General features: G+C 33.8%; 4 protein-coding genes across 7 annotated transcripts; 2 read left to right on the top strand and 2 right to left on the bottom strand.

The window, feature by feature from the left end:
- Positions 1 to 103: 103 nt before the first annotated feature.
- Positions 104 to 1,170, bottom strand: LOC112802288 (phosphopantothenoylcysteine decarboxylase). The gene is made up of 2 exons (XM_025845428.3): positions 808 to 1,170; positions 104 to 346 (listed from the first exon to the last, which is right to left on the bottom strand). The coding sequence occupies exons 1-2, from the start codon at positions 1,168 to 1,170 to the stop codon at positions 104 to 106; spliced, it is 606 nt and encodes a 201-aa protein (XP_025701213.1).
- An 8,617-nt stretch (positions 1,171 to 9,787) lies between these two features.
- On the top strand, positions 9,788 to 13,372 carry LOC112802285 (uncharacterized). The gene is made up of 3 exons (XM_029298477.2): positions 9,788 to 11,206; positions 12,633 to 12,693; positions 13,063 to 13,372. Exon 1 carries the CDS (start codon positions 10,094 to 10,096, stop codon positions 11,198 to 11,200), a length of 1,107 nt encoding a protein of 368 aa, XP_029154310.1. The 5' UTR covers positions 9,788 to 10,093; the 3' UTR covers positions 11,201 to 11,206; positions 12,633 to 12,693; positions 13,063 to 13,372.
- Positions 13,373 to 13,554: 182 nt separating this feature from the next.
- LOC112802284 (peptidyl-prolyl cis-trans isomerase FKBP62) lies at positions 13,555 to 16,881 on the bottom strand. 4 transcript variants are annotated; one of them, XM_072237628.1, is made up of 6 exons: positions 16,327 to 16,881; positions 16,101 to 16,255; positions 14,682 to 14,780; positions 14,516 to 14,596; positions 14,238 to 14,432; positions 13,555 to 14,129 (listed from the first exon to the last, which is right to left on the bottom strand). In XM_072237628.1, exons 2-6 carry the CDS (start codon positions 16,135 to 16,137, stop codon positions 14,092 to 14,094), a joined length of 450 nt encoding a protein of 149 aa, XP_072093729.1. In that variant the 5' UTR covers positions 16,138 to 16,255; positions 16,327 to 16,881; the 3' UTR covers positions 13,555 to 14,091. The 4 variants fall into 4 exon arrangements, with proteins under 4 accessions (XP_072093729.1, XP_025701208.1, XP_025701205.1 ...); XM_025845423.3 differs by having other exon boundaries at positions 14,709 to 14,780; positions 16,374 to 16,865; XM_025845420.3 differs by having other exon boundaries at positions 16,374 to 16,845.
- A 173-nt stretch (positions 16,882 to 17,054) lies between these two features.
- LOC112802281 (uncharacterized) lies at positions 17,055 to 26,865 on the top strand. Its single transcript, XM_072196062.1, has 11 exons — positions 17,055 to 17,112; positions 17,223 to 17,520; positions 21,065 to 22,062; positions 22,167 to 22,189; positions 23,996 to 24,083; positions 25,181 to 25,329; positions 25,439 to 25,533; positions 25,649 to 25,760; positions 25,940 to 26,053; positions 26,159 to 26,398; positions 26,523 to 26,865. The coding sequence occupies exons 1-6, from the start codon at positions 17,055 to 17,057 to the stop codon at positions 25,192 to 25,194; spliced, it is 1,479 nt and encodes a 492-aa protein (XP_072052163.1). The 3' UTR covers positions 25,195 to 25,329; positions 25,439 to 25,533; positions 25,649 to 25,760; positions 25,940 to 26,053; positions 26,159 to 26,398; positions 26,523 to 26,865.
- Positions 26,866 to 27,208: the final 343 nt, after the last annotated feature.

The following is a 27,208-nucleotide window of genomic DNA, read 5'->3' as shown; positions in this document are numbered from 1 at the left end:
ACAATATCAGTCACTTTTTTCTTGTTGATTCACCAAACAAAATGAACTCAGCTTACTGCATACCACAATTATAGACGCGTAATCTTTCATTCTTCTCAGTCTTTCACTCTGATATTATTTTCACAAATACAGAAATGATTTCAGGATCAGGCATATGCTTTTGAGCGTTGTCTCCAGCTAGTATGATTACATAGGGACCAAGTGCACGAAGGGAACGAAGATGTCTCTCTGTTAAAGGATTTGCCCACATCAAAGGGTCCATCGATGGCGCGAAATAGAGCGTCTTTTCGTAGTCCCATACTCTTATGATAGTTGTTAGCAAATTGTCGCACAACCCTCCAACAATCTGCAACCATAAACAAGCAAATGAAATAACTCTTATGTAAGATGCAACTTAATAACAGAACATTACATTTCTTAGCAATAAGTAGGAATATAAACTAAATAGCATGATGTAGATTTATTTGAATTATTACAAAAACATCCTTAAAATTGAGTTGTTTAGTAAACAAACAAAAGGGGCCTTGTTGTAAGCAAGATATGAGTTTTTGTACACATTAGTTTTGATCATATAAAGCAGCATATGATTGTTTTATACACAAGTCAGGTTCCAATCATGCGAGTAATGCAAAAGTAGAACATGTAAATCACTCTAAATAAGATGCAAACATACCAATCGAAACATTACATGATTTTTAGGAAGCAGGAAAAGACATATATAGTACATAAAAACTCTGATAAGCAAGATCTAATTCTTCTTAGTAGAAAGTAATGTTTCTAATCATATCATGTGAGTTTATTGATTACCTTTGCAATGGTATTTGCAGAAATTGGAGCAACGACCATGACATCAGCCCATTTAGACAGAGCATCGGGTAAAGGCGAACCGAGTAGAGGACCTGATTCTGACCAAACCCTCCCTTGATCTATATCGGAAAACATTTGGACATTATGTGGAAATGATAATCTTTCAAGAAAAACCCGTGCATTTTCTGTGACCACAGTATTTATATCTGCCCATGTCAAGAAACATTGGCAAATCTGTCCGAATTTCGCAGCCGATAGGCATCCACAAGCAGCGAGGAGAACGCGAGGCTTCCTTGGAGGAGGACAAGGCTTCGGCCATGTAAAATTTTGCCCTACACTTTCCTCAGGTGATAATGAAGCCATCACAGTCTCTGTAAATATCAGAATTGCTATTAGACTTAATAAACAAAATGCATAATAGGAAAGAGGATTATTGATTCCTATAAAAATATCATAAGCATAGCCTCATAAATATGAAAAAGAATGATCAAATGGAAGTGGGAATGGGAATTACTTCAAGTCAAAGTTCAATATCACATTTCCAGCACCAAAAGAAGAAGAGAAAGAAGCTTGAAAAGAGACATATATCAGAAATTGTAGCATAAGCCTGTTTCTAGTTTCAAATCTTCATGCAAGAAAGAAGAAAAAAGACACAAACAAATGCACGATGAGAGAGAGAGAGTGAGAGACGTTGATAGCATAATGAAGCTAAAAGAAACAAAAAAAACCAAACCAAATTTGGTTACACAATGCTACGTTATAGTAGTTGCTTCCATTCAGAGCAGAAAGAAGTGATGAACCGTTTCATGATGACTCAACAAGAAGAAGAAGAGAATAACTGAATCTTGAATCAGAACGCGCTATTCTCTCAAACATTGCAAGAAACGCATGACCAATGATTGAACATACAATCAAAAATGAAAATTCCCACAATAATAGTAATCAGAGAAATCATCACCAAAGCAAAGGGAAGAAAGCAGAAAGAAGAAGCAAAGAAAAGAATGAATTTAGAAGGAACAGTTGTATCACCTTCTGAGATTTTTTTCTCTGGTGAATGAATATACAGTGAGTAGAAAACCCGCCAGAATAAGCTTTTTGAGTTTTGGCAATGGTGATGGCTGATGGGTTTACACTTTACACATGAGTTGGTTTTATATGGTAGTGGGGTTCAAGCTTTTCATGATGAATATGAAGCTTGAAACAATAACCTTTTAATTTGGAAAATTGGATTACATTCAAAGTGAAACTAACTGAATCTTATATTTATTACCTTTTACCGGATCGTCATTTTCATCGTGTCAAAAGTTTTACATTATAAACTTAAAAAAGCATTTTAATTAAAAAAGAATAATCCATTTTCATTGATCAATTTTAGCTATTTGCACAGGGGAAAAAACTTGTAGAATTTAATCATACTCACTACATAATCATTCTATTAAAATTTTACTTTTGTCACCCTTACAAATTTATTTTGTCATTTTGAGAATTTCATCAAGCTCATAAGATAATTGTAAAATGGTAAATATAGAAAAAACAAATAGATACTTCATCTTTTAATTCAAAAATAAATAAATTTTAGAGTAATTAAAATATAAAAACGTCTCTCACCTTTTAAAATGTTAAATATCTAAATTTTTATGTCCAAAATATATATATATATATATATATATATATATATATATATAAAAGGATAAATAGATTTTTAGAGAGATTTAAATGTCTCGCATTTTTAAATTTGAATAATAATTTTATATTTTTAATTAATCAAATATTTATTTATCTTCGAATTAAAAAATCATACACCTAAAATATCTTTAGTATTTTTGTATATTTTCAATTTTATCCTTTTTGTACAAAACTTCATTTTTCTAGTTTTCTTTAGACTTTGAGTGACGCTTTCACCACTAGTATTATTACTTCACCATTTTACCCTCATATTTTTCCTAAAAGACCTTCTTACCCATCATTAAATTAATTAGTAATTTTGTATTTTGATTTTATGCCTAAAATTACTAATATGTCCCTAAGTACTCTAATTTATCGTTTAACCTGATTTAGCATCAAAATGTTACCGAATTAATCCTAATATTTTTCTATGACCAAATTATCTATAATACTTTTAATTAATGCCAATTCTACCCATAGGAACCTAAAAGATCATTTCTCACCTTTTATTAATTTATTTACTTATTCCAGTTACTACTTTTTACCGTTTTATTTTTAATTTTTACTAAAATTTTTATTTAGTCCCGAAACTTTATTGTAATTATAATTTTGACTCAATTAATTTATATAATTACTAATTTATCCTTGAGAATACTAGGTTCAAAATTTTACTTATCTTTCCATTAAATTATATTTTTAACCATCTTTTTACCTAAAAATGACTATAACACCCTTCTTACTTTTATATCTTTGTTCCATAAGATTAAAAATAAGTTTTCTAACCTCTTTTTAACCTTTATACACGTGACTTTTATGATCATTTAGTGGCTGAATTTTCAGGGGTGCAGTTTTTCATTTTTATCCACTTTTAGTGACTTTTAAGGATTGAAACTTAAACCCCAAGTGCTCCATTAATTTTTGATAGTCCCATACATTTTTTAGAGGCAAATAAGCTTCAAATATTACTCAAATAATAGTCCAAAAACAGCGAAGCATCACTAAATTTCCAGAATTAAAAATCAAGCACAAAATCACCACAAAGTGGCTCATATGAATACCGAAAACAAACACAAACATATTCTAACTAATCCTAACCCTTACCTCTTATGTAATTCAGTTAGTAAACATTTTTCACACTAGAAAATATGCATACAAGGGCAGAAACACAGATGGTGATGGTGCAGTTTCGTTTTTGGGCCTAAAGTGTCGCAAAACATCAAAATTCAACCACGGTGAGTTCGAAACTCCTTAACTCATTAGGCATGCTCCAGGGGTGCTTCAAGAGGATTTCTATAAATAGAGGAGAGTAAGGATTCCTCATGGTTACTTTTTATTTTTAAAAGAAAAAGAAAAGGAGAAAGAATAAGAGTTTTCCTAGCCGAATTCAGTATAAACGCAAAGATTGGCAAAAACGGACAAGAGTTTGTGCTTGTATGGTTTGAGTCCTTGAAAAACACTTGAAGAATAGTATATGAATCGTGAGATAAGAGGCTGAAAACGTAGGTAGTGTGTGCAGAATTTTCTCTTTCTCTCTCAAGAATTTGGTCAAAAGTGTGTAAAAATGTGTAAAGTGTTTTGTGAATTTTGTGGCAAATGCTTCCTTAAATAAAAAATCAAAGTCTTAGTGAATTTATGATGGTAAAAGGGGTTTGAATTTTCGTGGTCAAGGGCTGAGCTTTAATGAATAAGGGGTGTGAAAACGAGGAAGCTTGGTTAGCGCTTATGTGTCGAGCTCATCCACAGTTAACCGCAGTTAGTTACTCGAGGTTAAAAATACAGCAGAGAGGAATGAAAGGCTGAGATAGTCTCATCTCAGAGGCTGAGAAGGAGATACAAGTTACTTGGATGCCAAGTAAGAAGACTTGGGGTCTCTAGGATTTGTTTGCGGAATATTAGTCAGAAATTCGGTTCGGTTAACTTTTACCGTGTGGTAAAATAATTAATGGCTAAGATTTATTCTTAAAGAAATAAATCATGAATGAATGACTAATATTAATCTTGAGACACAATTATCAAGGTAGAAATTATCTCTACCACTGGTTTCGAAGTTTTCGGTTACAAGAGATTTTATCGGCGCACGCAAAACCGTCATTAAAAGTGAATTTCCAACTCAAAAGTCTCTACTGAGAAAATAAACTAATGGTAATCTAATATCTATTATTTACTAGTCAAACTTGACTTAGGGGGAATTAATTACCCTCATAAAGTCAATTTTGACCTTATTAATGGCTTTTTTTTATTTTTAATTTTTAATTTTTTTCTTTTTTCTTTCTTTTTTTATTTTCATTTTTTATACCATTGGGTCAGCCTCACTATTTTCTTATTGGTCCGTGATTCTAGATTTTGCGAAATAAATTTTAAAATAGCTAGAAAAGTCTATTTACCAAAAACCGGGTTCTTACATAAGTTATTTAGTTGGTGTAACTAGATAGGATTTTTCGTTGTAGAAAATAGAATTTAATTGCTTTGTGTATATCTTTCATGTTGGGTGAAATCAAGTAGGTGTATCTACAGTGTGAGACGGCAACAAAATATGCCTATGCATGACAGGATCGTCTCTTATTTAGAGAGGGCTGGACTCCATCACCCTATACTCAACTCCATGCCGGATGCTGGAATCTTTTACACTCAGCACAGCTTCCTCCTTACTCTAGAAAGATTGGCCAATCTGATATTCCATCAAAGCAGTCGCATCATGTAGACCCTGGCCCGGGAAGGTTGCCTCTACATTCCACTGTTGGCCGACGACTTCCAAGTTCAAGGTTGACAAGTGTGGAGGATACTGTTGTGTGCCGGAACCAGAAGCTCTGTGGGGTGTATGTGTACTGCTCAGAATATTTTCATCACTGTCCCTACCAACGTCGACCGGCTCATCGTCCGAATCATCGTCCTGCATTGCATTCTCAACTCGAAGGCACACCATCAGTACCAGCCGCAACACGTGAAGGATCAGGGATCGGACCTGACACTGCTACCACAGGCATCGACATCGAGGCACCACCCATCATCGTCAACTGAGGATTCGAGCCGATGCCCCAGAGCTATCGATACCATCTTCCAACTTCGCAAGCAGCTCGGGTATTCTAACCTCCGGAAAACTCCGCCAACAGTAAAATAAGACCTGCATGTCTTCATTGGACCCTATCACAAAGATCTCATACTTCACACCAGCTGACACAACGGCAATGAGAATCTTGTAGAATAATTTTTTTACCCACTTTGTCCCACACATACCCAACTTCTGTAATATGCTGTGTTTTATCTTTGCCAACATACTCGACGACCGAATAAAAATCCTGAGTGGTTCTCTATCCGTAAATTTTATACCGTACCTTTTGCTTTTTTGAATTTTCCCGGAGCAATGCACTAGAGCCACAAAACTCTTCTCACCATCCATTTGTGAGAAATGACACTCTTCTTCCATCTCAATGCCTTTAAGGGGGTATATATAGCCAACCATGGCGCGTACACGCTCAATGTAAACCGCTACTGCCTCTAGCGGTTTACGTACACACCCCCAAACACATAAACCACTACTGCTTGTAGTGGTTTATGCACATGCCACTCTCAACAGAAACCGCTGCTGCCTATAGCGGTTTCTGTGTAAAACTCTAACCCATGTAAACTGTGGCTACCAGTAGTGGTTTATGTTTTTCAGTAAACTGCTACTGCCAGCAGCGATTTCTATAGAGATATGAAAAATTGCATTTGTGTATTCCCATTTTAAAAGTTGTATATGGGTAAAATTTGTTTTTAAATAATTTATTTAAGTAAATTGCTCCTGTTTTAAATTTTGAAGGTATTTTAAAACTTATATTAGACTATAATTATATTTTAAGATGTTTATTTATAATTTATTTATTATTATATTTTAAACGATTTGTTCGATTGAATTATAATTAGACTGGTTGAACTAATAAACCAATAAACCAGTGACTAAAATAATTTAATGACCGGTCTATTCTCAGAACCTTGCTAAAGACTAACATACAGAAAAGTGATAGAAGAGCCCAATAGGAACGAGGAACGAAAAGTGGGTCTTGCAGTGTAAAGACCATACGGGAAAATGAAAGTGAGAACACAATAGGAATGAGGAATGAGGAACGAAGAAACGGGGTGGGTGTTGCAATGTAATTCTCATTCACAATAATCATTTCTCTTACTCATGCCTTCAATTTCTCTAATTCTCAATGCATTAATTCTTAATTCTGTGTTTGTGAATCATCTCTTGATTGCAAGAATGCTGTCATTGTTCTCATTCTCACTCTCACGAATCATGTTAAGGTACTCTCCTTATTCTGTTCTCCACTCCGCTTTCCAGCTTTGCTTCCCTTCAACTTCATTCCTACACTCTCACTCTCAGTCCTAATCACTTGATTAATATGTTGATTTCTTCACGAGATAAGCCTCAAAGTGGTCCCTGAAGTTGCACTCGAGTCTCATAGTAGTCACTGAACTTAAAAGTTACCCATATTCGTCCCTGAAGTTGCACTCGAGGACTCAGATTCGTCCCTGAAGTTGCACTCCGAGACTCAGATTCGTCCTTCCGGCATATTCCGTCCACCTGGCACCACCGGAAAGCTGATCTGGACTCTTTCGTGACACGCTGGCCAGGTAATGGCTAGCTGACATGGATTAGTAAACTTTTATGGTGCAATTTGGTCCCTAAATCAAAATTAAAAATTTTAATCCCCAAATTTAATCACCATTCCCTTCTCTACAGTCATCCCTCTTTTCTCTACAAGCATAGATCTTCATATCCCAAATTCACAAGATTTTTTTTGTTTATTTTTAGTTGAAGTATCTTATAACAATAACAACAACTAGAGTTTTCTTAACAACCATTATTTGAACATGTTTAAACTAATATTTATTGTATGTTCTTTTTTTTTTGCTCTAATAAAGAAACTATGATTTCAGCTATTAATATTTCTACACAAATTAGCAGTATTCCTATATTAAATGGTTCAAACTTTGAAGTTTAGAATACAGTAAAAATTATCTTCGGTGGAAAAGTAAGAGAAATTCAATCGAATAAGTATCATGATCATAAAATCAAGAGTAACTATTGTTGTGAAATGATTTTATATGCAGAGCATGACTTTACAAAAGCTACCATGATTGTCACAACTCCTTTTGGAGAAAAGAAACAACAATTGCATTTAAATACTGAAAAGTGAAAAGCAAGGACAGAATTATCTAGATTGATTAAATCTACAGACAAAGTGGATAGATGTTGTGTCCAATATTTTTAAAAGGTGTTTGTTTTGGTACGATAATAAATTCATACGTATTAGGGGTATTTATAGTGTGGTTTAGATCGGTTTTGAGTCAAAAACACATTCGATTCGAACACTAATTTTATTTGCAGTGCGGTGTGGTTTGAATTGGTTTATGCACATGCCACTCTCAACAGAAACCGCTGCTGGCTATAGTGATTTTTGTGTAAATCCTGACCTACATAAACAGCGGCTATCAATCGCTATTGTCAGTAGTGATTTCTATAGAGATATAAAAAATTATATTTACGTATTTTCATTTCAAAAGTTGTATTTGGGTAAAATTTGCTTTTAAATAATTTATTTAAGTAAATTGTCCCTATTTTAAATTTCAAAAATATTTTAAAATTTATATTAGACTATAATTATATTTTAAGATATTTATTTATAATTTATTTATTATTCTATTGTAAAACGATTTGTTCGGTTGAACTATGAATTAGACTAATCTAATCTTAATATATAAAAGTAGGTACATAGGTTTACCCACATTACTTCTAAGATATTTCTCTTCTTTTACTAATATCATGTCAGCACTATTGCTTACTTGGTAAAATTTTAGAATCCACCACTCAAATCTTGCTAAATCAACTTTTATTTAAAAAAAATCACAAAAAACAACTAAAAAACACAATAAAAACCAACAACTTAACTTTTTTCAAACCAATCCTTATTTCTAAAATAACAAAAACACAAATTAACATTTACCCCAAAAAAAAGCTCTGAAAACCAAAGAGCTTATTATTTTTCTCATACTTCTCGAAACCCTCTTCCTCTTGTCGCTTCTCCGTACCAAGATCCTATTTCTTCCATCCTATTCCAGTCCCATGAGCCATTGTTTTTTTCTCAAAACAAATTGTCCATCACGATGTCCATCTCTGGCGGAGCCGCGTTGCATAAATTGCAGAAATCAGGGCAAACTCCATTCCTCCTGTTGCGGTTTTCATGTCAGAGCTCGATTCTGGGTCTCAGACCAACGTCACCATTCGGCGTCGCCAACGTAGAAATGCGTCCCAGGTATCTTTCTAAAGATTTTCAACTTTGCCGTTTACTCAAATCTTACCAAATCAACTTTTATTTTCAAATAAAAAAAAACACAAAAAATAACTAAAAAACACAATAAAAACCAACAACTTAACTTTTTCCAAACCAATCCTTATTTCTAAAACAACAAAAACACAAATTAACATTTACCCCCAAAAAAAAAGCTCTGAAAACCAAAGAGATTATTACCATTCTCATACTTCTCGAAACCCTCTTCCTCTTGACACCTCTCCGTACCAAGATCCTATTTCTCCATTCTCTTTCGGTCCCATGAGCCATTATTTTTTTCTCAAAACAAATTGTCCATCACGATGTTCATCTCTGACGGAGCCGCATTACATAAATTGCAGAAACCAGGGCAAACTCCATTCCTCTTGTTGAGGTTTTCGGCAAACTCCATTCCTCCTGTCGGAGGTCGATTTTGGGTCTCAGACCAACGTCACAATTCGGTGTCGCCAACGTAGGAAATTCGTCCCAGGTATCTTCCTAAAGATTTTCAACTTTGCCATTTACTCTTCTCATTCTGTTGTTCAATATCATTTTCAATAGCCATATTTATTTGTTATCAATAATAACATTTTAATTGTGAACTCATTGCAAGTAGCATAAGTTTATGTATTCCTCTTTTTTAAACGGTTCTGTCCAACAGTCACAACCAAAATTAGGTTTACCCACATTACTTCTAAGTTGTTTCTCTTCTTCTACTAACGTCATGTCAACAACATCGCTTACTTGGCAAAATTTTAGAATCCACCACTCAAATCTTGCCAAATCTATCTATCTATCTATCTATTTATAATATATAAAAGTTGATACAAAAGAAAACACAAAAAAACAGTGTAACAATTAATGCAAATCAAAAATAAAAAAAATACAATTTTATATAACTCTAATATAAATAATGTATGTCTTTCAAAAAAAAAATTAAAATTTATTTATAATATATTCTCTACAATATTTTTAATATATTTATTAAAATTTATTTATAAACCAATGAATAATTTAATGAGCGGCCCGATTCTTAGAATCTTTGCTAAAGACTAACATATGGAAAAGTGAGAGAAGAACCCAACAGGAACGAGGAACGAAGAGTGGGTGTGCACTGTAAAGACCATATGGGAAAGTGAGAGTGAGAACACGTACAATAGAAATGAGGAACGAAGAAACGGGGTGGATGTTGCAGTGTAATTCTCATTCACAATAATCATTTCTCTGTCTCATGCCTTCTTCAATTTCTCTAATTCTCACTGCATTAATTCTTAATTCTGTGTTTGTGAATTCATCTCTTGATTGCAAGAATGTTGTCATTGTTCTCATTCTCACGAATCATGTTAAGGTACTCTCCTTATTCTGTTCCCCACTCCGCTTTCCGTCTTTGCTTCCCTTCAACTTCATTCCTACACTCTCAGTCCCAATCACGTGATAAATATGTTGATATCTTCACTCGCTTGCTCTCTATGCGTCCTCCTCCATCCATCAACTCCTTTAACATGATTTTGGGGGTTCTTGCCAAGAGGAACGATTTCCCCACCGCCCTACCCCATGTTCAGCTGTTGGAAGCCCGGGGATTTCAGTTTAATGAAGTCACTTATGTGACCTTGATTCAGGGACTCTGTAAGACCAGACACATATCAGCTGCTGTTCAAGTGTTGAGAAAGATCCCAATGCATGGGATTGTTCCTAATGTCGTCATGTACAGCGCAATTATTGATAGCCTCTGCAAGGAAGGACTTGTGAATCTTGCTTTTCGTTTCTTCTCTGAAATGCTTGCTAAGGGAATTTCTCCTGATGTTCAAAGTTACAATATCATGATTAATGGCTTCTGCAAAAGTAAAATGCTCGATAAAGCTTTGATTCTCTTTGAAGAAATGCTTCGTAAGTACTTGGTTCCAAACACGGTAACTTACACCATTCTTATTGATAGCTTGTGCAAATCAAAGAGAATCTCTTGTGCTTTAGAGCTTTTTGACAAGATGCATGATAGAGGTCAAACCGCTAATATAGTCACTTACAATTCCTTGTTGAATGGGATGTTCAAAAACAAACAACTTGACAAGGCACTTATGTTATTCAATCAAATGAAAAAGAGTGGCATTGATCCAAATATAAACACATACAGAGTACTTATTGATGGCCTATACAATGCAAAAGAGATTTTTCAAGATTTTTGCGTTATAGGCTGTCCTATAAATATGAGGGCATACAATATTAAGATCGATGGGCTCTGCAAAAAGGGCTTATTTGAAGAAGCATTGACCCAGCTGTCGGAAATGGAACACAATGGTTGCTTACCAAATGCTGTGACTTTTGTAACTGTTATTCATGCTTTGTTTGAAAGAGATGATAATGACATGGCGGAGAAACTTCTTCGGGAAATGATTGCTAGAGGCTTATTGAATTTATAAAAGAAGGTAAGATACATCAACTGAAATTGAAATTACATCTCTAGTGTTGCTGAATATTATCATAGTTCTGTAAATTCTGTGTCTGTTGGGTCAGAGGACTTTGGCAATGCCATAACATCAATTAATTTTACACTTTCGATCTTTGCAATTGCTATCATCCTTTTTAATTCCACTGCTTTGTTGATTCTTTAGATGATATTCCTAGTTATAGCTTACAGGTTTAGTGTTTAAGATCTCTTTGTAGCAATTGAATGCTCTTTATTGTTATTCTATGAGATGATATATTTATCATGCCAAGCAAAACTAAAAAGATTTAAATTTTGTTTGTTTGTTTGTTCTCTGTTATTCTGCTATGCAACTTATTTTTCCTTATATATATATCAACTAATTCCTCTGACTGTTTTATCATAAGCAACCATGAACTACTGTTTATTTGATTGAATCCTCCAGGAATTGTTGTAAAAGGAAATTTAAGTAGGTATTGAGGATTTATTCTTAGGCTATATGGTTTTCACTTCCATCTTAAAAATAAACCCGCCTTCTAAAATGCGTGTCCCCTCTTTTCATCAGCCTTGGCAAAATCGAGTTAAGGTTAATATGGTTCAGTTATCTCAAAATTTTTGGCCATTTTCTTAATTAATGCTACTCAATTGTATTGCTTGGAGATTGCTCCTGCTGAAAATATGTACATTATCAAATACTTTTTCGGAGACATTATTCCATTGTCTCTAAGTCCATGTTTATAAGCATTTTCAAAAAACTCATACTGGCTTGGAGTTTTGTTGTGTGGTGTTGTGATGGGGATGTTAAAAATGAAACGATACAGAACTCTTTGGAATTGCATTTGATTTTATTTGGTGAATTTCTTTGCATAATTATTGTATTTGTGTACTTATTTTCAATCAGATGTCGGACTATGATATAGCTTCACTGTTCATATTTATGAAAATGATTTTGATCTTGTATTGGTGGTTAACTTAGATTGAGGCTTGACATGGCTTTCATCCTTGTTATGTATGGTAAATATCAATCTACCATGTTGCATGTATAAATTTAACTGGCTGCACATTAATCCAAACAATGTTAAAGCTCTCTAGTGTGAATTTTCCTTTATACTTTGATTTGTGTTTGGCCCCTTCGGAATCAAATTTAATACTAATGCTTTACTTTAAAATTTTTTGTTTGGTAACTTTTTATTTCAAATGTCATTTACATTATTTTTTGTCAATATGACTTATTCAGCCATCATAACCTATATGTATAATAGATATATTATGCAATTTTTGTCATTATAGTAGAAATTCTATGTTATTATTTTTATCATATTTGTTATGTAAATAAGGGCATTTAAGTAAACTCTCCTTCGTTGGAATTTCACATGTTCCCGTAGAGCGGATACCTTAATCCCTGTCTCCTTTCCCCATTTATTCAGGGAGCAGGTGGCAGATTCCCGTTAGTCCTCCGTTGCAGATAACCCCGGCAAGTATCTACAGGTGCAATTGAATGGAATTAAAGTTATTAGAACATATTTGAATTGAATAAAAGTTTAGCAGAACAATCTGTCTTATTTCATGCAATGTTTTTCAACTTCATATGCTTGGCTGGAGTGAATATTTGAATGGAATTAAAGTTTTTCAGAACCAAAAATTACTAAGAAGTTTGGTTGGAGTGAAGGGTTAAATGGAATTAGAGTTACGAGAACAGATTTGTGTTGAATGGTAGTATACTAAATAGATTTTGATAATCAAGGGTGTGCTAGGACTAGTTGAGAAGTGGTTACCCATTAAACAGTTTGCATTTGGATAAACCTATTTGTATTACTCTTTCTTGAATGCTATTTTGAGTTTTGCCTATTCTCACAGGTACAGCAGCCTATTTAACAATGGCATCTAGAAATAGAAGATTGACAATCGGTTCCTATGGCAGCGGCAGTTCTAATGTCATGGGGGAATGTTTTTGCGATTGTGAATGAACCTGATGTAAAACTAGAGAATGAAATGCTATTAGCCTATTACTGAAACGGTTAGATTGTTTTCTTATTTTTAGTTTTGTAGTTTGTATGTTTCTCATCATAGTCTTGTTTTTTAAACTCTAATAATTGCTTTGGATTGTATTAAGCATATGAACATTATTGTAAAAGCTAGATTCTTCAATAAGATGACTGTTCTTACATATTATGGCTATGTTGAATAACTATTTTGTGGGCTGGATATTGCTCAAGAGAAGATAGAGTAGTGATGGTACATATTTGAAATGATATGAGTGTGCCCATGCTTGAGGGTTACTGAATTAGTTGAACATCATAGCTAATCTGATAGCAGGAAGTCAGAGACTATTTTAAGTATAAATTCTTACACATAATTCCATACAGATTCCATACAAATTATTATTACATCAAGAAGTCAGAGGTATTATGTGCATAAGTTTAGAAAGCATTATCAGATGGCTGCAATAACTTGCCAATAGCATAAATGGTAGGAAGCTATGAATTTGGCATGTTGAATTCATCAATATAAATTTACAAAGCATGAATAATTGGTTTCATATCATAGTCTAATAATAACTTGTGCATACTTAACAAGCATTAAGAAGTTTCACCTAATAAGTACTTGGATTTTGTGCATATTTAAATCATCCGAAGTTCCTAAACAAAATCTTAGACCACATACTCAAATACACGTGACTTCACAACTCGAGACAATCACCACTCATTCTACTTGAGAATGGATTGCACTAATGTACTCTTCTGAGTTGACCCTGATGAGCCAAAAGCGTATTCAGGATGTATGGTCACCAACGCAACTTCCGCTTTCTTCATGTTCATTACAGCCTTATCAAGTCCATCAATCACTTGCTCCTCGTCAATTTTGAACTCAAATGGCTGCTCATCATCATGACCCTTCTTCACGAAAACAGTCCCATCTTGCACCTTACCAATAAGTTTCATTGCAACAATGAAAATAATGAATTCAACAACCACAACCAATAAGATAGTAAATCGAATAAAAAGAATCATAATGCTGACCAAAAGCTTTACCTTGAACCACAGCTCCATCATTGGGACATTCATATCCCTCTCCCTCCTTCAGGGTCTTCTTGAGAACCTTCTTATCCTTGGTTATGTCAGATACAGCCTTCCAAGATACCAACTCGAGATCAATTTGCAGAGAAGCATTCCAAGGCACGGCACCTTCATCACCTGATGCTGGCCTTCCATTCTCACCAAACGCATCTGCAAAACTAACATGTCAATGAAGTTGCACAAGCAAAATATGTCATGTACGTTGATTCTGTTAACAAGTCAATCTAACTTGCATTCTGGCTTCGCGGTCAGGATGACTTTCTCTCCCTTCTTCATTGTTTTCACAGCCTTGGCCAATGCAGGACAGAAATAACCTGCACAACAAGAAAAAGCCACATATTATTAGTACATGCAAAATAAATCAGAAACCAATTAAAAGCACCACTTAAGAGTTTTAACTTGAGCACAAACTCGATGACTGACCACCTTCCACGGTGAACTCCACCCCATCAGATTTCAAAACAACCGTCCCATCTTCAAGCTTAGCCACGTATTTAACTGCAGAGAACAAAAGAAGGAACAACAATTTAAGACAACAATGAACAAAAATGTTCCCAAACAGGTGAATGAATAACATGGATGACAATACAACATCAATAACAAATAACATGCCATTGAGTCCCATTCCGCCCCTCCTCCCCAAACTATGTTCAAACTAAGATGATGTTGTATGGCTCAGAAAATCATATTTCAACTCTCCCAACTAAAACCCAAGAGTTATTATTTAAAGTGTCAATTGTCAAAAATAAAATGACTCTTGATGAAATAAAATAAAAAAAAATCAGTTCACTGATTCCTTAAAATATGACATTGATGCTTTTAAAATAAAATACAATGAAAATTCAACTGAAAAGGAATGTAATGTAGCATGGGTAGCAAGCATTGGACATATTATTCCTAGCAGCAGCAAAGCACATCACATATTATTCCTAGCAAATTTGTCCTGTATCAACAAAATGATAGTAAAAATGATAACAAAAACTTGACCAAGCAAAAACTCCATATAACACCTCCAGAGAAGACAAGCAAAAACTTGAACAGAGTTGACAAGTAACTAAACAAAATGATAGTAAAAATTCATATAACACCTCCAAAGAAGACCATAAAAAACTTGAACAGAGCAACACAACTCTTCAAATAAAAATTCATATAACTCCATATAACTTCATATAAAACTGCAATAAAAACAAACACAGCCAGAGAAGACAAGCTGTGACAGAGAAGAGAAGAGAAGAGAAGACAACACAAACACTAACATGGAGGAGAAGAAAAGAGAAAGAGGTTGAGGAGGATAACACGAACTGAAAAACGTGCTTACAAAGATGGTGCGACGGCAACTATTTTTGTAAAAATACTGAAAAGACTGAAATTTTATGTCCTAAACTGAAATTTCAGTTCTAATTCCAGGCCAACAAACATGATATTGAGTTTCAGTCTCAGTGTCAATAGAAATATGCAATAATGGAATAGAAAGCATGGAAATGCTATCGTTCTATGCCCTTGGACAAGAGTGGCTTGGTTTGGAGCCGAATGTCAACTTAATCCCGCAAAGAACAATGTCACATCCTTTGGAGATTGGTTATTGGAAAGATTAGTTAAATGCATATTCAGAACAGGAACTTATGGTTGGGAAAATAGTTTTTCTTTCCCGGAAAATTTGAAAGAATAGGAATAAGGCCATATTTTAGAGACAAGAAGTTGATTCTAGGAGAGTCATTATTAGAGCAAAAATCCTTGAGATGGCATTCAGGCAAACATTATATAGGATATGCATATTACAGAGAAAAATAACAAAAAGAGCGAGGGAAGAACTGTTACCTGGAATCCTCCACCTGAGTCTTGGGTGAAAGCACATATTGATGTAGCATATCGAGCAACGACTGGAGATGGAGTTACGGTAGTGGTGGTCAGGGATGCAATCGGAAGAATGATGGCAGGGTCGACATCCAAAATCTCAGCAAATTCCAGTTTAGCTGCAGAAATGCCATTATTCTAATTAAAAATCTGGGGATATAGAAAGCTATAATTGAATTTGATCATTTACCCATTTGACAAGCTTTGAAAACGAAAAAGAGAGTTGTGGAGATAGACCCAATCATTAAGGACATTCTGGATATGAAAGGGAAAGAGGGCAGAATTGGCTTCATTTGGGTTCCGAGAGGAAGTCTGCCACCGGAAGTTATTGAGGAGATGAGGAATGATCTTCTTAGCGTCTGCAGGAATAGATTCTTTATCGAAATTGGAGGACAGGGGGAAGGAGTTCAATGTGGGTGTCTTGGGTACCTCAACAACCAGTCCAATAAAGGTCGTGGTGGCGAATTGTACATGGATTTTACATCACCGGCGAAGTGGTTTCGGACAATAGTGTCAAGACCATCATCAGCTGGAAGAGTAGAAAGGTCTTGGAACAACAAGAGAGCAACACGCAGAATACATGGCCTCAGGAGCACCGAAACAGTGTAACACAGTGGTGAGGGACCCTAGTCGGAATGTATGGGAGTCGTCGGACTTGTGGGCGGAGTGCAGATAAAATTTCCACCCAAGAAATTATGTTGTTTTTTATAGTATAATTCAAAGAAAGGAGTGTACTTTTAATTTTAATTTTGTCATTTATCACTCAAAATTTAAATTACAAAAAGTGGAAGCAAATGTAGGGAATGAAAATTATAAAATGGTTCCTATGTAATAGAATTAAAAGGTTCTGAAAATCGGTTCGAATCGATTGGTCGAACCGGTTAAACCGTAAACCGTTGAAAAAAACGGTTCGAACATATGCCAAAAGCGTGGATTTCAGAAACTGTAATTGAACTGGTGAATCGGTCGGAAACCAGTCGGTCGAATCGAACCGTGATCCGATCGGTTTTTTGAATGGCCAACCAAACGTCGCCGTTTCACTCACTGAGGCAATTAGCAAACCCTAACTGCATCCTCTCGTGCCAGATCTAGCATTCCAGACTCCAGAGCGCCGTTTCAATCTCATCGAGCTCCAGAGCGCCCCTCACCTGCGTCCAGCCACCGCCTCGTGTCGCCGCCGTCGTTCCTTCGAACAGCCACCGTCTGCTCGCTCACTTCCCCTCCATCGCGCAGCAGCCATCGCAAACTTCGAAGCCTCCGTCGCGCAGCAGCCATCGCAACCTTCGAAGCCACCGTCTGCTCCACCACTCTTGCATGCTCTGTCTCCCTCGGTGTCTCTGTCTCTGTCCCTCTCCGCAACCACAGTCACTTGCATGTTCTCTAGGTAATTTTTTTTATTAACTATGAATTTATGATTGAACTCTGATACAGTGAAGCTCTGTGAACTCTGATATAGTGAAACTCTGTCAACTCTAAATTTATGATTTACTGAAATAGTGAAGCTCTGTGAACTCTGATTCAAGTCATTTAACTGTGAACTGATATGGTGATATAGTGATTGAATAATTGTTTTTTTGTGAACTGTGAAATGTGAACTGATATAGTGATACAGTGATTGAATAATTGTTTGCCTGTTTCAACTGAACTAAGTTACTGATTCAGAACTGTGAACTTTGTATTGTTATTGGATTGGATTGTATTGTTATTGGAATGGATTGTTATTGCCTGTTTGCCTGTTTCAATTGAATAATTGGATTGGATTGTATTGTTATTGGATTGCTAGTAATGTTTTGGTATGTATTGTTATTGTACTGTTATTTGATTGCTGATAATGTTTAGGTATGAATGAATAATTATTGTTAGTTAAGCTGTGAACTTTGTTGTTGTTACTTCACTTGTTACTATCGCCGGCGCCAGCTCTGTTTCACCGGTCAGCGTTGTTCCCCCTCTTGCTCAGGATCTGATCTGCCCTATTCTAGGCTTCTAGATTTCTTTGTTATTGGAATTTGATTTTATTTCTGATTAGGATTGGTGAGCTGAATCTTTTATTTGAAAATTATTTTTTGGTTCTTTGATTTTCAAGTTGCTTGCTGCTTCAATTTGAGGGGATCGTGAATTTTGGTTTAAACTGTGATTGAAGGTTCTTTGGTTTGGGTATTCTTCACTTTGCTGGAAGCTTAGCTTTTAATTCGTTGAGATCAAATTATTGTTTTCAAGCTTGGTGATTTTTAGATATTCTTTTTTGTTGCTTTCTTTTTAAATGTTTCAATTGGTGTTGTTGTGTTGTTGCTGTGATTTAAAAGTTCTTTTTTATTCTTTTTTTATTCTTTCTTTTTCTCGAATGCCCAGTCAATGCTTGATTGATTGGCTTTGCTTACTGATTATATTTGATGATAAATTTTAGATTTATAACTCTATTACTGCTCTATTGTCTGTTTGTATAGTTAAATTTTATTAAAGTTTCTTGAATTTGCACTGACTATGTTACTGATTCAAAGTTTTTTGAGTTTTGTTCATTGTTTGGTTGCACTGTCCCTGCTCTCTATCTCTGCCGACTTGCTGCCCCTCTTCTGTGTTGGATTTTTTTTTTTGTTTCAGCTGTTGTGTTTTTGTCTCAGGTTCTGTTGTGTTTGTTGTGCAATACTATCAATTTGTTTTACTTTTTGACTTAGCTACATTAAGACAATATTTTCTATCTTTAACTTGTGCATTGTATATTTATATTAGACTATAATTATATTTTAATGTGTTTATTTATATTTTATTTATTATTTTATTATAAAACGGTTTTTTTTGTTTAACTACGGTCAAACCAGTTGAACCTATGAACCAATAGCTAGAACGGTTCGATGACGGTTCGGTTTTCAGAACAATTAATGATTATTTGCAGAAGAATATAAAATTCCTCATCTAAGTAAATATATATACTTGTGAGTGTTAAGAAAGCAAATGCTGCTAAGTGCTATCATAATTCTGGATGCAATGTTAACCAGTAAAAATTTATAATGTGCTAGTGAATTAGGTAATTACATGATAATTTTTTTTTTAATTTCGAAATTATTATTGATTATGTAGAGTATTTTATTTAAAATTTGAATACATGCATGTATTAACCTAAGTTATTGGGATATTACAAATTTTTATAGTATTTCTACTATCTTTTAAGCCATTTTTTTAAAATTGTTTTGCATAGAATAAAATATTTTTTTGTGACATAATTTAAATAAATTTATTTAACAAATTAATAATTTAAAAATTAAAAAATATATTTTTTATACCATGCATTAAAAAACAGCTAACAAAATATTTAATTACAAGACTTTTCAAAATATTCATGAGCTATCAAGAATGGGCAAAAGAGTATTGTATGAAATTCGAATTGATAGGTCATAAATATTTTGAAAAAATCTCATAATTAAATATTTTGTTAGTTTTATTTTTAATGCATGGAATAAAATATATTTTTTAATATTTAAATAATTAATTTTTTTTAATAAATTTATTTAAATTAGGTCACTCTGATTCAAACTACCTTAACACTTATGCATGTATAATTCGAATCAAGCTAATTTGAACTATCCTAAGACCACGGCTTAGTTTGATAAAGTTTTTACTTTTCAAAAGTAGATTATAAAAGTTAACTTTTAAAAGATGGCTTTTTAAAAGTTGTAGCATTTATGTTTGGTAAATCAAATCAAAAATAACTTTTAATAAACATAAGCAACATCAATTGTGTTTAGTAAAATAGCTTTTAAAATTTAAAAATACTATAATAGACATAAATGCAAGCATTAAATTTGAAAATTAGTTAACGTATGAGGTTATATTAGACTTTTAAATTTTGAAAAGTACAAGCCAATTTTGAAAAGCTCAAGCCAATTTTGAAAAGCTCTATCCTAAGTGCTTCTAAAAGTACTCCGATCTTTTAAAAGATATAAGAAAAAGCACATGATTTTTTTTATTTACCAAATACAAAATGAAGAGCAGCTTTTAAAAAGTACAAGCACCTCTTCAAAAAGTTTTACCAAACCAAGCACACATGCATGCATAATTGGTCAAATTCAAATTACAAACATCACTATTAATTCGAATTGATCTAATTCAAATTACGGTTGGTTTTCCTAATTCGAATGTAGCATAAGAAGATGGTTTTAAATGATTCAGGTAACATTTTTGAATTTAGTAAAATCATATAATTTTGTCCTCCATTTATTTTAATGGTGCATTTTGCCCCTACATTTATTATCAAAATTTTGTATAATATAAATTATGATTCTATAAAAAAAAAGACAAAATAAATAAAAAATTAATTATAAGTAATAATAGAATCATAAATAACGAAATTATGTTTAAGGGTGGAGAGGGAAAATTTGGATAGTAAAAAATCGTAGAATTACAAACTTGTAAAAAAAAATAGAGGGTTTAATTTGAAATGTTGTTACTTATTACTAAAATTCGTGGCCTAAGATAAGATAATAAAATTAGAAACAATTAAACAAAGCAAATAACCTCGAATAAGCTTGATACTACTCTTAGATTTGGTTTGGTAAAACTTTTTGATCTTCTCATCTTGTGTTCGGTAAATCAAGAATGTTGACATTGTTCTCATTCTCACGAATCATGTTAAGGCATGCTCTTCAAACCCCAAAGCACTCTCCTTATTCTGTTCCCCACTCCGCTCTTCCTCTTTGCTTCCCTTCCACTTCATCCCTACACTCTCACTCTCATGATGAAGCTTTTGATTCCTTCTCTCGCATGCTCTTTATGCGTCGTCCTCCTCTACCCATCACCCACTTTAACATGATTTTGGCGGCTCTTGCCGAGAGGAACCAGTTCCCCACCGCCATTTCCCTTTTTCTGCAATTGCAAGCCCGGGGAATCGCTCTTAACTTGCTTACTTTGAACATCTTAATCAATTGTTGTTCCAGCATGGGTCGTATGAAGCTTGCTTTCTCTGTGTTGGCCAAGATTTTCATGATGGGATATCAACCTGATACGGTAACATTGACAACAATCCTGAAAGGTCTCTGTCTCTGTGGTAATGTTGAGAAAGTACTACACTTTCATGATAGAGTCCTGGCTCTAGGATTTCAGTTTAATGAAGTTAGTTATGGGACTTTGATTCAGGGATTCTGTAACACCGGATACAGATCAGCTGCTATTCAAGTGTTGAGAAAGACCCTACCACTGCTTGGGATTATTCCTAATGTCGTCATGTACAGCACAATTATTGATAGCCTGTGCACGGAAAACCTTGTAACTGATGCTTTTCATTTATTCTCTGAAATGCTTGCTGAGGGAATTTCTCCGGATGTTCAAAGTTACAATATCATGATTAATGGCTTCTGCAAAAGTAAAATGCTAGATGAAGCCTTGAGTCTCTTTCAAGAAATGCTTCGTAAGGACTTGGTTCCAAACACGGTAACTTACACCACTCTTATTGATAGCTTGTGCAAATCAAAGAGAATCTCTTGTGCTTTGGAGCTTTTGGACAAGATGCATGATAGAGGTCAACCTGCTAATGTAGTCACTTACAATTCCTTGTTGGATGGGATGTTCAAAAACCAACAACTTGACAAGGCACTTATGTTATTCAATCAAATGAAAAAGAGTGGCATTGATCCAAATATACGCACTTACAGTATACTTATTGATGGCCTATGCAAAGGTGGAAGACTTTCAGATGCAAGAGCGATTTTCCAAGATCTTTCTGTTAAAGGCTGTCCTCCAAATGTGAGGACATACAATATTATGATCAATGGGCTCTGCAAAGAGGGACTGTGTGAAGAAGCATTGACCCTGTTGTCGGAAATGGAACACAATGGTTGCTTACCAAATGATGTGACTTCTGCAACTATCATTCATGCTTTCAGACAGATGAGTATGACATGGCGGGGAATGTTCTTCGGGAAGTTGATAAAAGAAGGTAAGATACATCAACTCATATTGAAATTACATTTCTGTTCTTGCTGAATATTATCATAGTTCTATAAATTCTGCTGTGCGACTTATTTTTCCTTATCTTTGTAGGTATTGACTTGAAGCTCTCTAATGTGAGTTTATCTGATCTTATTTCTCTTTGATTTGTATTTGGCCCCTTCGGAATCAATTGTGAGACACTAGAATTCTTCTCAACTTATTTGGTTTCTAGTTGAACCCATACTCACTGGATTTTATGCTTCAAAACAATATTGGTTGGGTTCTCCTATATGCACTTAGATATTTTACATATGCATGTTGCACATTTAATTTAAGAATCTACGATTGCTCATCATTTCTATGTTAGCCTGTTAGCACACTTTCTTAATCTATGATTTTTCATAATCATCCTGAACATTCATACACCAAAGTTCATAAAATCCACACAGACTTTTATATTTCACATACAAATTTGAACAAACAGCCTACTTTGTAAAGAAGAGATCAACAATTCTGGCATGTGAGTCAAGTAGCAGAAAATTCCTTGTTTGCTATGAGAACTTGTAATAGATCTCAACAAAAATATACACAAACCATGACAAGTAACATGGCTAAACAGATGCCATTAGGCTCTCTCTAAATATCTGTTAAAACAATCTCCAGTAGCATTTTTTTAATGGTTTCTTTCATAGTTATCTCATGAATTTTCACCCCCCTTTTAACAAAGCATCCAAAGTTATACATTCCATTATGCAGAATGCCATGTTAGGTCTTCTTTGCGTTGTCTTTTCTTTTTCTATTTTTTTCCAACTTTTTTCCATTTCCAAGATTTTGCAAATATGGGATTTCTTTTTTTTTTTTTCTATTTATGCCTCTTTCTTTGAAAATTATGAAAATTGAACACTAAAAATAAAATAGAAAACGGTCTTGCAAACCAAACAAAAATTGAAAAACCCAATCAATACATGTCGCAATTAAGAGCTTATGAATTTGATTGCATGACAATTATAACAACTAATCATTACAACCTTAATCACTAATCAATATTAATAGCATAAAAGTTTATTGCAAGACTAGTGAACTGCTATGATTGAGGTTAACACAAAACTACTAATTGTGACAACAGAATTAGTATATAAATAAAAATCATATAATTGAGACCAAACTTTGATATTGAGTGAGAGAGATTATCTTCTAAATACTTAAGGAGTAAGGACTACGATTTTAAAAGCTCTTAATTGGTATGTACCATGATTATCTGTTAGGAACTAATTTCCAAGTCAAGGTTAAAGTACACATGGTATGGAGAAAATGTCATGGAGGTGAACTCCAATTATCCTAAACAAAATTCAAGTTAAATAAATAATAGAAGAAAGGTACCTATTCAAACCTAGATAAAAGTTCTAAATGTCAACAATAGATTTTTTACTGATAACTGTAAAGGAAGAGATCCATGTCATCCTTAATATATTGTCTATGAGTAGACCTTGAAAGCTACCTTTCTTTTCAAGGCATTCATATCTCCACCACTTTTAACATGAGAACCACTTTCTTCATTTCCAAATAAGACTCTTCCAAGTTACTACTTTACAAAATCAGAATATAATGTTTGATCTGTCAAATTAAAGGAGGGTAAGTAAAATATATACTCTCTTAATACTATTAATTCATTGTCTATATAAAGTCTTGATAATAATAGAAGGTTCTCCAGCTTTTTTAAATTGGAGCCAGTTTTCCTTTAAAAGATTACTAAATATAAAGAGTACTAATCAAGTTATTTAAAGCATTAGGTAAAGTTATTTAGTGCTTGACTAAGCATTTAGATAAGCTGCGTTCTAATTTGATTGGTACATTGGGTTGTTGGAGCCTCATGGATCCAATTTTCAGAGCTAAGATGATAAATCGGATAATAATTTTGCTGTGCTTGTTTCTTGTTATAGTCTTATAGACCTGGATGCAAGGAGGCTAAGGGTTCCAACAATGAGCTATTGAGTGCCATCAAGAATATCCCAAATGAGTTTTCTTCTAGTAAGATTTACTTCAATATTAACTGTGAAACAAACATGAAAGGTAGGCATTAGACAATGTGGTTTAACTAACTAAATTAAAAAGGTGATTCAATAAACCCTTTGTAAACATATCCAAATATTGAAGTAAAATGTATTTCTTACTTCACTCCATAGGCAATGTGGTTTAATTAACTAAATTAAAAGGGTGACAATATGGTTGACAGCACCATGTAAATTTCATGTCAATTGTATTTCTTGTTTTATTGTTAATGGAATCTAATAGCCAAAAAGACAAAAAAATAAAAATAAAAATAAAAGATGAAACTAATAGCAATGAATTAGTATGACTCCCATACCATTTGGAAATTATGATAAGATTATAAGAACAACTATGCTAAACTGAAAGTATGCAGCAAGATAGGTCAACAAATTTAGGCTTGATGTTTGTGTGGAGTTTTACGATTCTGAAGCTCAAACTCCACATTCAGTTGGTTTATTGTGTAGTAAATAGAACCTTTTTTCTATTTATGGATTAGTGTAGTATGCATGTTATTTCTATTTATCTGCCTATAATCACTTACAGAAATGCAAGAAAACCCTTAGTTTTATGTACAATGTGGCATTTATTTGCGTGTGGTTGTTAAGGACTTTATCCCCTGCATCTAATCAGGATAGAAAAGTATGTTGTTCGTATATTTTTAGTTTTATTTGAGGTTCTAAGATCTGTTAAACTTTTGATTGTATCTTCTAATATTATTCATAAGTTACAAAAAAAAAAAGATTTAATGGTTATAGGCTACTCCCAATGGGGTTGTGACTCTACCAGGTTGAGTACATTTTAATGATAAACACATGTTCACTTTTCACTAACTCACATGTTCAGTACGGTAGTTTCATTTTTAGATCCTTATAGCAAGCATTCTCAGCGCAGGCATTTTCCCTACTCTTCTCTTGATAATTCCACGTTTGTTGCCATATTAGTTTTTATATGAAAACACTAAAATTTTCAATATCCTTTGTATTAAACAACTGTAGAAGCAAATTAAATGGAAGTTTTTAATAATTAAGAAGAAGCTAAGAAATTACAAGTTTCCATTTTGGCCGAAATATGTGCAGGAGTGTGTGGATAGCTTCTTGAAAAACATATATATGTAGAATTGGGTGACTAAGTAGAGGTCAAAGAATGATTCATTCTCAAAATTTGGATTAGTAGAGCAAATAAATATCACTGCTGATAAGAGTGACTCTTTGTGGTACTCACTAAGGTATATAGGCCTCTCAATGGTTGAAAAAGCTTTCTTCTATCTGATTTGAAATCTATGCATGATCCATTATGATCCTTTTTTTGTTTTTTTTTTTGTTTTTTATTTGAAGCATTGATTTTGAAGATGATGTTAGTGCTCAAACTGTTCTTCACATCGAATCCTTTGGACATTCCCTTCATGCTTTCATAAATGGGAAGCTTGCAGGTGAGTTGTATCAGTGACTGATTTTACAGCTTGAACCTGATCACGTGAAGACAACTCAACCGTTTCTCCAAGGCTTCCGTTCTTTCAAATAATACTAGTGAAAGTATAATTTCAGGGAGTGAAAAATGGAAACAGTGGCAATGCTAAAGTCAACGTGGATATCCTCATCACACTTGTAGCTGGGAAGAACACAATTTGATCTCTTGAGTTTAACCGTGGGTCTTCAAGTAATTCCTCCTTTTCTTCTTCTTTTTTGAATATATATACTATATAAGCATAGTTAATAGAGGAAATTTTGTTTCTTTGAAGCATTGGCCTTGTTATCTTTTCTCCTATGTGATTTAGAAACTAGAAGTCAAAATATTTCCATGCTAATATAAGCTGATGTGATTCTTATACAAATCAGAACTATGGATCTTTCTTTGACACATAGGGTGCTAGGATCACTGGGCCAGTGACATTGAAAGGGTTGAAGAATGGAACTACTATTGACCTCTCCTCCCAGCAACGATCATATCAGGTTACACTCCGTTTGCTTTTATCTGTCACTGTTGATTCTTGGTTGTATCTAGCTAGCTAGATACATTGTTAGAAGGATACACAATCTATATCTTTGTGAATGCAGATTGGTCTTCAAGGTGAAGACTTAGGTCAATCTAGTGGCAGTGTTGGACAGTAGAACCCACAGTCAAACTTACCCTCAGAATCAGGAAGATCAGGGCCAGTTTTGTCACTAGTGTGTCCTAATCCTAAGCAGATCATCTTTTCTATTAAATTCACCAGTTTTGGCACGCCGAGTGGGACTGGTGGAAACTTCAACCATGGTAGCTGCAGCAGCAACAAGGCTCTATCCATTGTTAAGAAGGTAATACACACAGAGCTTCTTTAAATAACATTTTCTTAGGTACCTTTGTTAGTTATTTTTCATTTCACTTTGTATCGTATCGTATGCTGAATCAACTCATAGTTTTCTTTGATTATATACACAGGCCTGCATTGGATTAAGCAGCTGTAAAATTAATGTATCAATTGATACATTTGGAGATCCATGTAGAAGAGTAACTAAAAGTCTTGCTGTTGAAGCTTCTTGTACATAAACATTGTTGCTTCATGAAGTACCTACCCTTCTTCATAGCTTGGACATGAAGGATCTTAGATTTTTTTTAGTTGAAAAATCATGATTACTGCTGATTGATTAGCCAAATATAAAAATGGTGAATGAAATATTCTAAATAAAATAGTATATTAAATGTAAATCCATTAGTTCATACCTTATCTTAAAGTTTATATTATTATTATATTATATTTATAAATAGCATCGGTTATGTCTTATCTTTTGTTTTTCATGAAGTAAAGACTATGCATGCAAAGACATTTTAACGTTTTATACACGTGACAAAAGTGCAATGCCATAGAATAAATCATAGCAAGCATTTAAAAGCTTGTTTTATATATGTGCTAATTAAAAATTCAAAGATAAGATAACAAGAAAAGCTGAGATTTTTATTCTTGAAGTCAATTTTGTCATTTTCTTCAACTTTTTATATTTGTAAGCATCTTTTTCTTTATGTTTATTTATATACCAATAGGCTAAGCACATAGCAGTAGTCCATTATTGTTGGAATTGGTGTGTTCTTTCAGTTACCGGAAACAACACTAAAATGATAGCAGCAAT

Source organism: Arachis hypogaea, chromosome 5 (assembly GCF_003086295.3).
Source record: "Arachis hypogaea cultivar Tifrunner chromosome 5, arahy.Tifrunner.gnm2.J5K5, whole genome shotgun sequence".
Lineage (NCBI taxonomy): Eukaryota > Viridiplantae > Streptophyta > Magnoliopsida > Fabales > Fabaceae > Arachis > Arachis hypogaea.
This window is presented reverse-complemented; position numbering and strand designations above follow the sequence as displayed.

Coding starts and splice junctions, on each gene's coding strand:
- LOC112802288 (XM_025845428.3), bottom strand. CDS start 1,170: ATGGCTTCATTATCACCTGAGGAAAGTGTAGGGCAAAATTTTACATGG. Junction 347..807: donor CTGCAAATACCATTGCAAAG/GTAATCAATAAA, acceptor TTATGGTTGCAG/ATTGTTGGAGGGTTGTGCGA.
- LOC112802285 (XM_029298477.2), top strand. CDS start 10,094: ATGTTGTCATTGTTCTCATTCTCACGAATCATGTTAAGGTACTCTCCT.
- LOC112802284 (XM_072237628.1), bottom strand. CDS start 16,137: ATGTGCTTTCACCCAAGACTCAGGTGGAGGATTCCAG. Junction 14,781..16,100: donor ACTCAGGTGGAGGATTCCAG/GTAACAGTTCTT, acceptor TGTTCTCTGCAG/TTAAATACGTGGCTAAGCTT. Junction 14,597..14,681: donor GTCATCGAGTTTGTGCTCAA/GTTAAAACTCTT, acceptor CTTGTTGTGCAG/GTTATTTCTGTCCTGCATTG.
- LOC112802281 (XM_072196062.1), top strand. CDS start 17,055: ATGCCAAAAGCGTGGATTTCAGAAACTGTAATTGAACTGGTGAATCGG. Junction 17,113..17,222: donor GGTGAATCGGTCGGAAACCA/GTCGGTCGAATC, acceptor CTCTCGTGCCAG/ATCTAGCATTCCAGACTCCA. Junction 22,063..22,166: donor CGGGAAGTTGATAAAAGAAG/GTAAGATACATC, acceptor TTATCTTTGTAG/GTATTGACTTGAAGCTCTCT.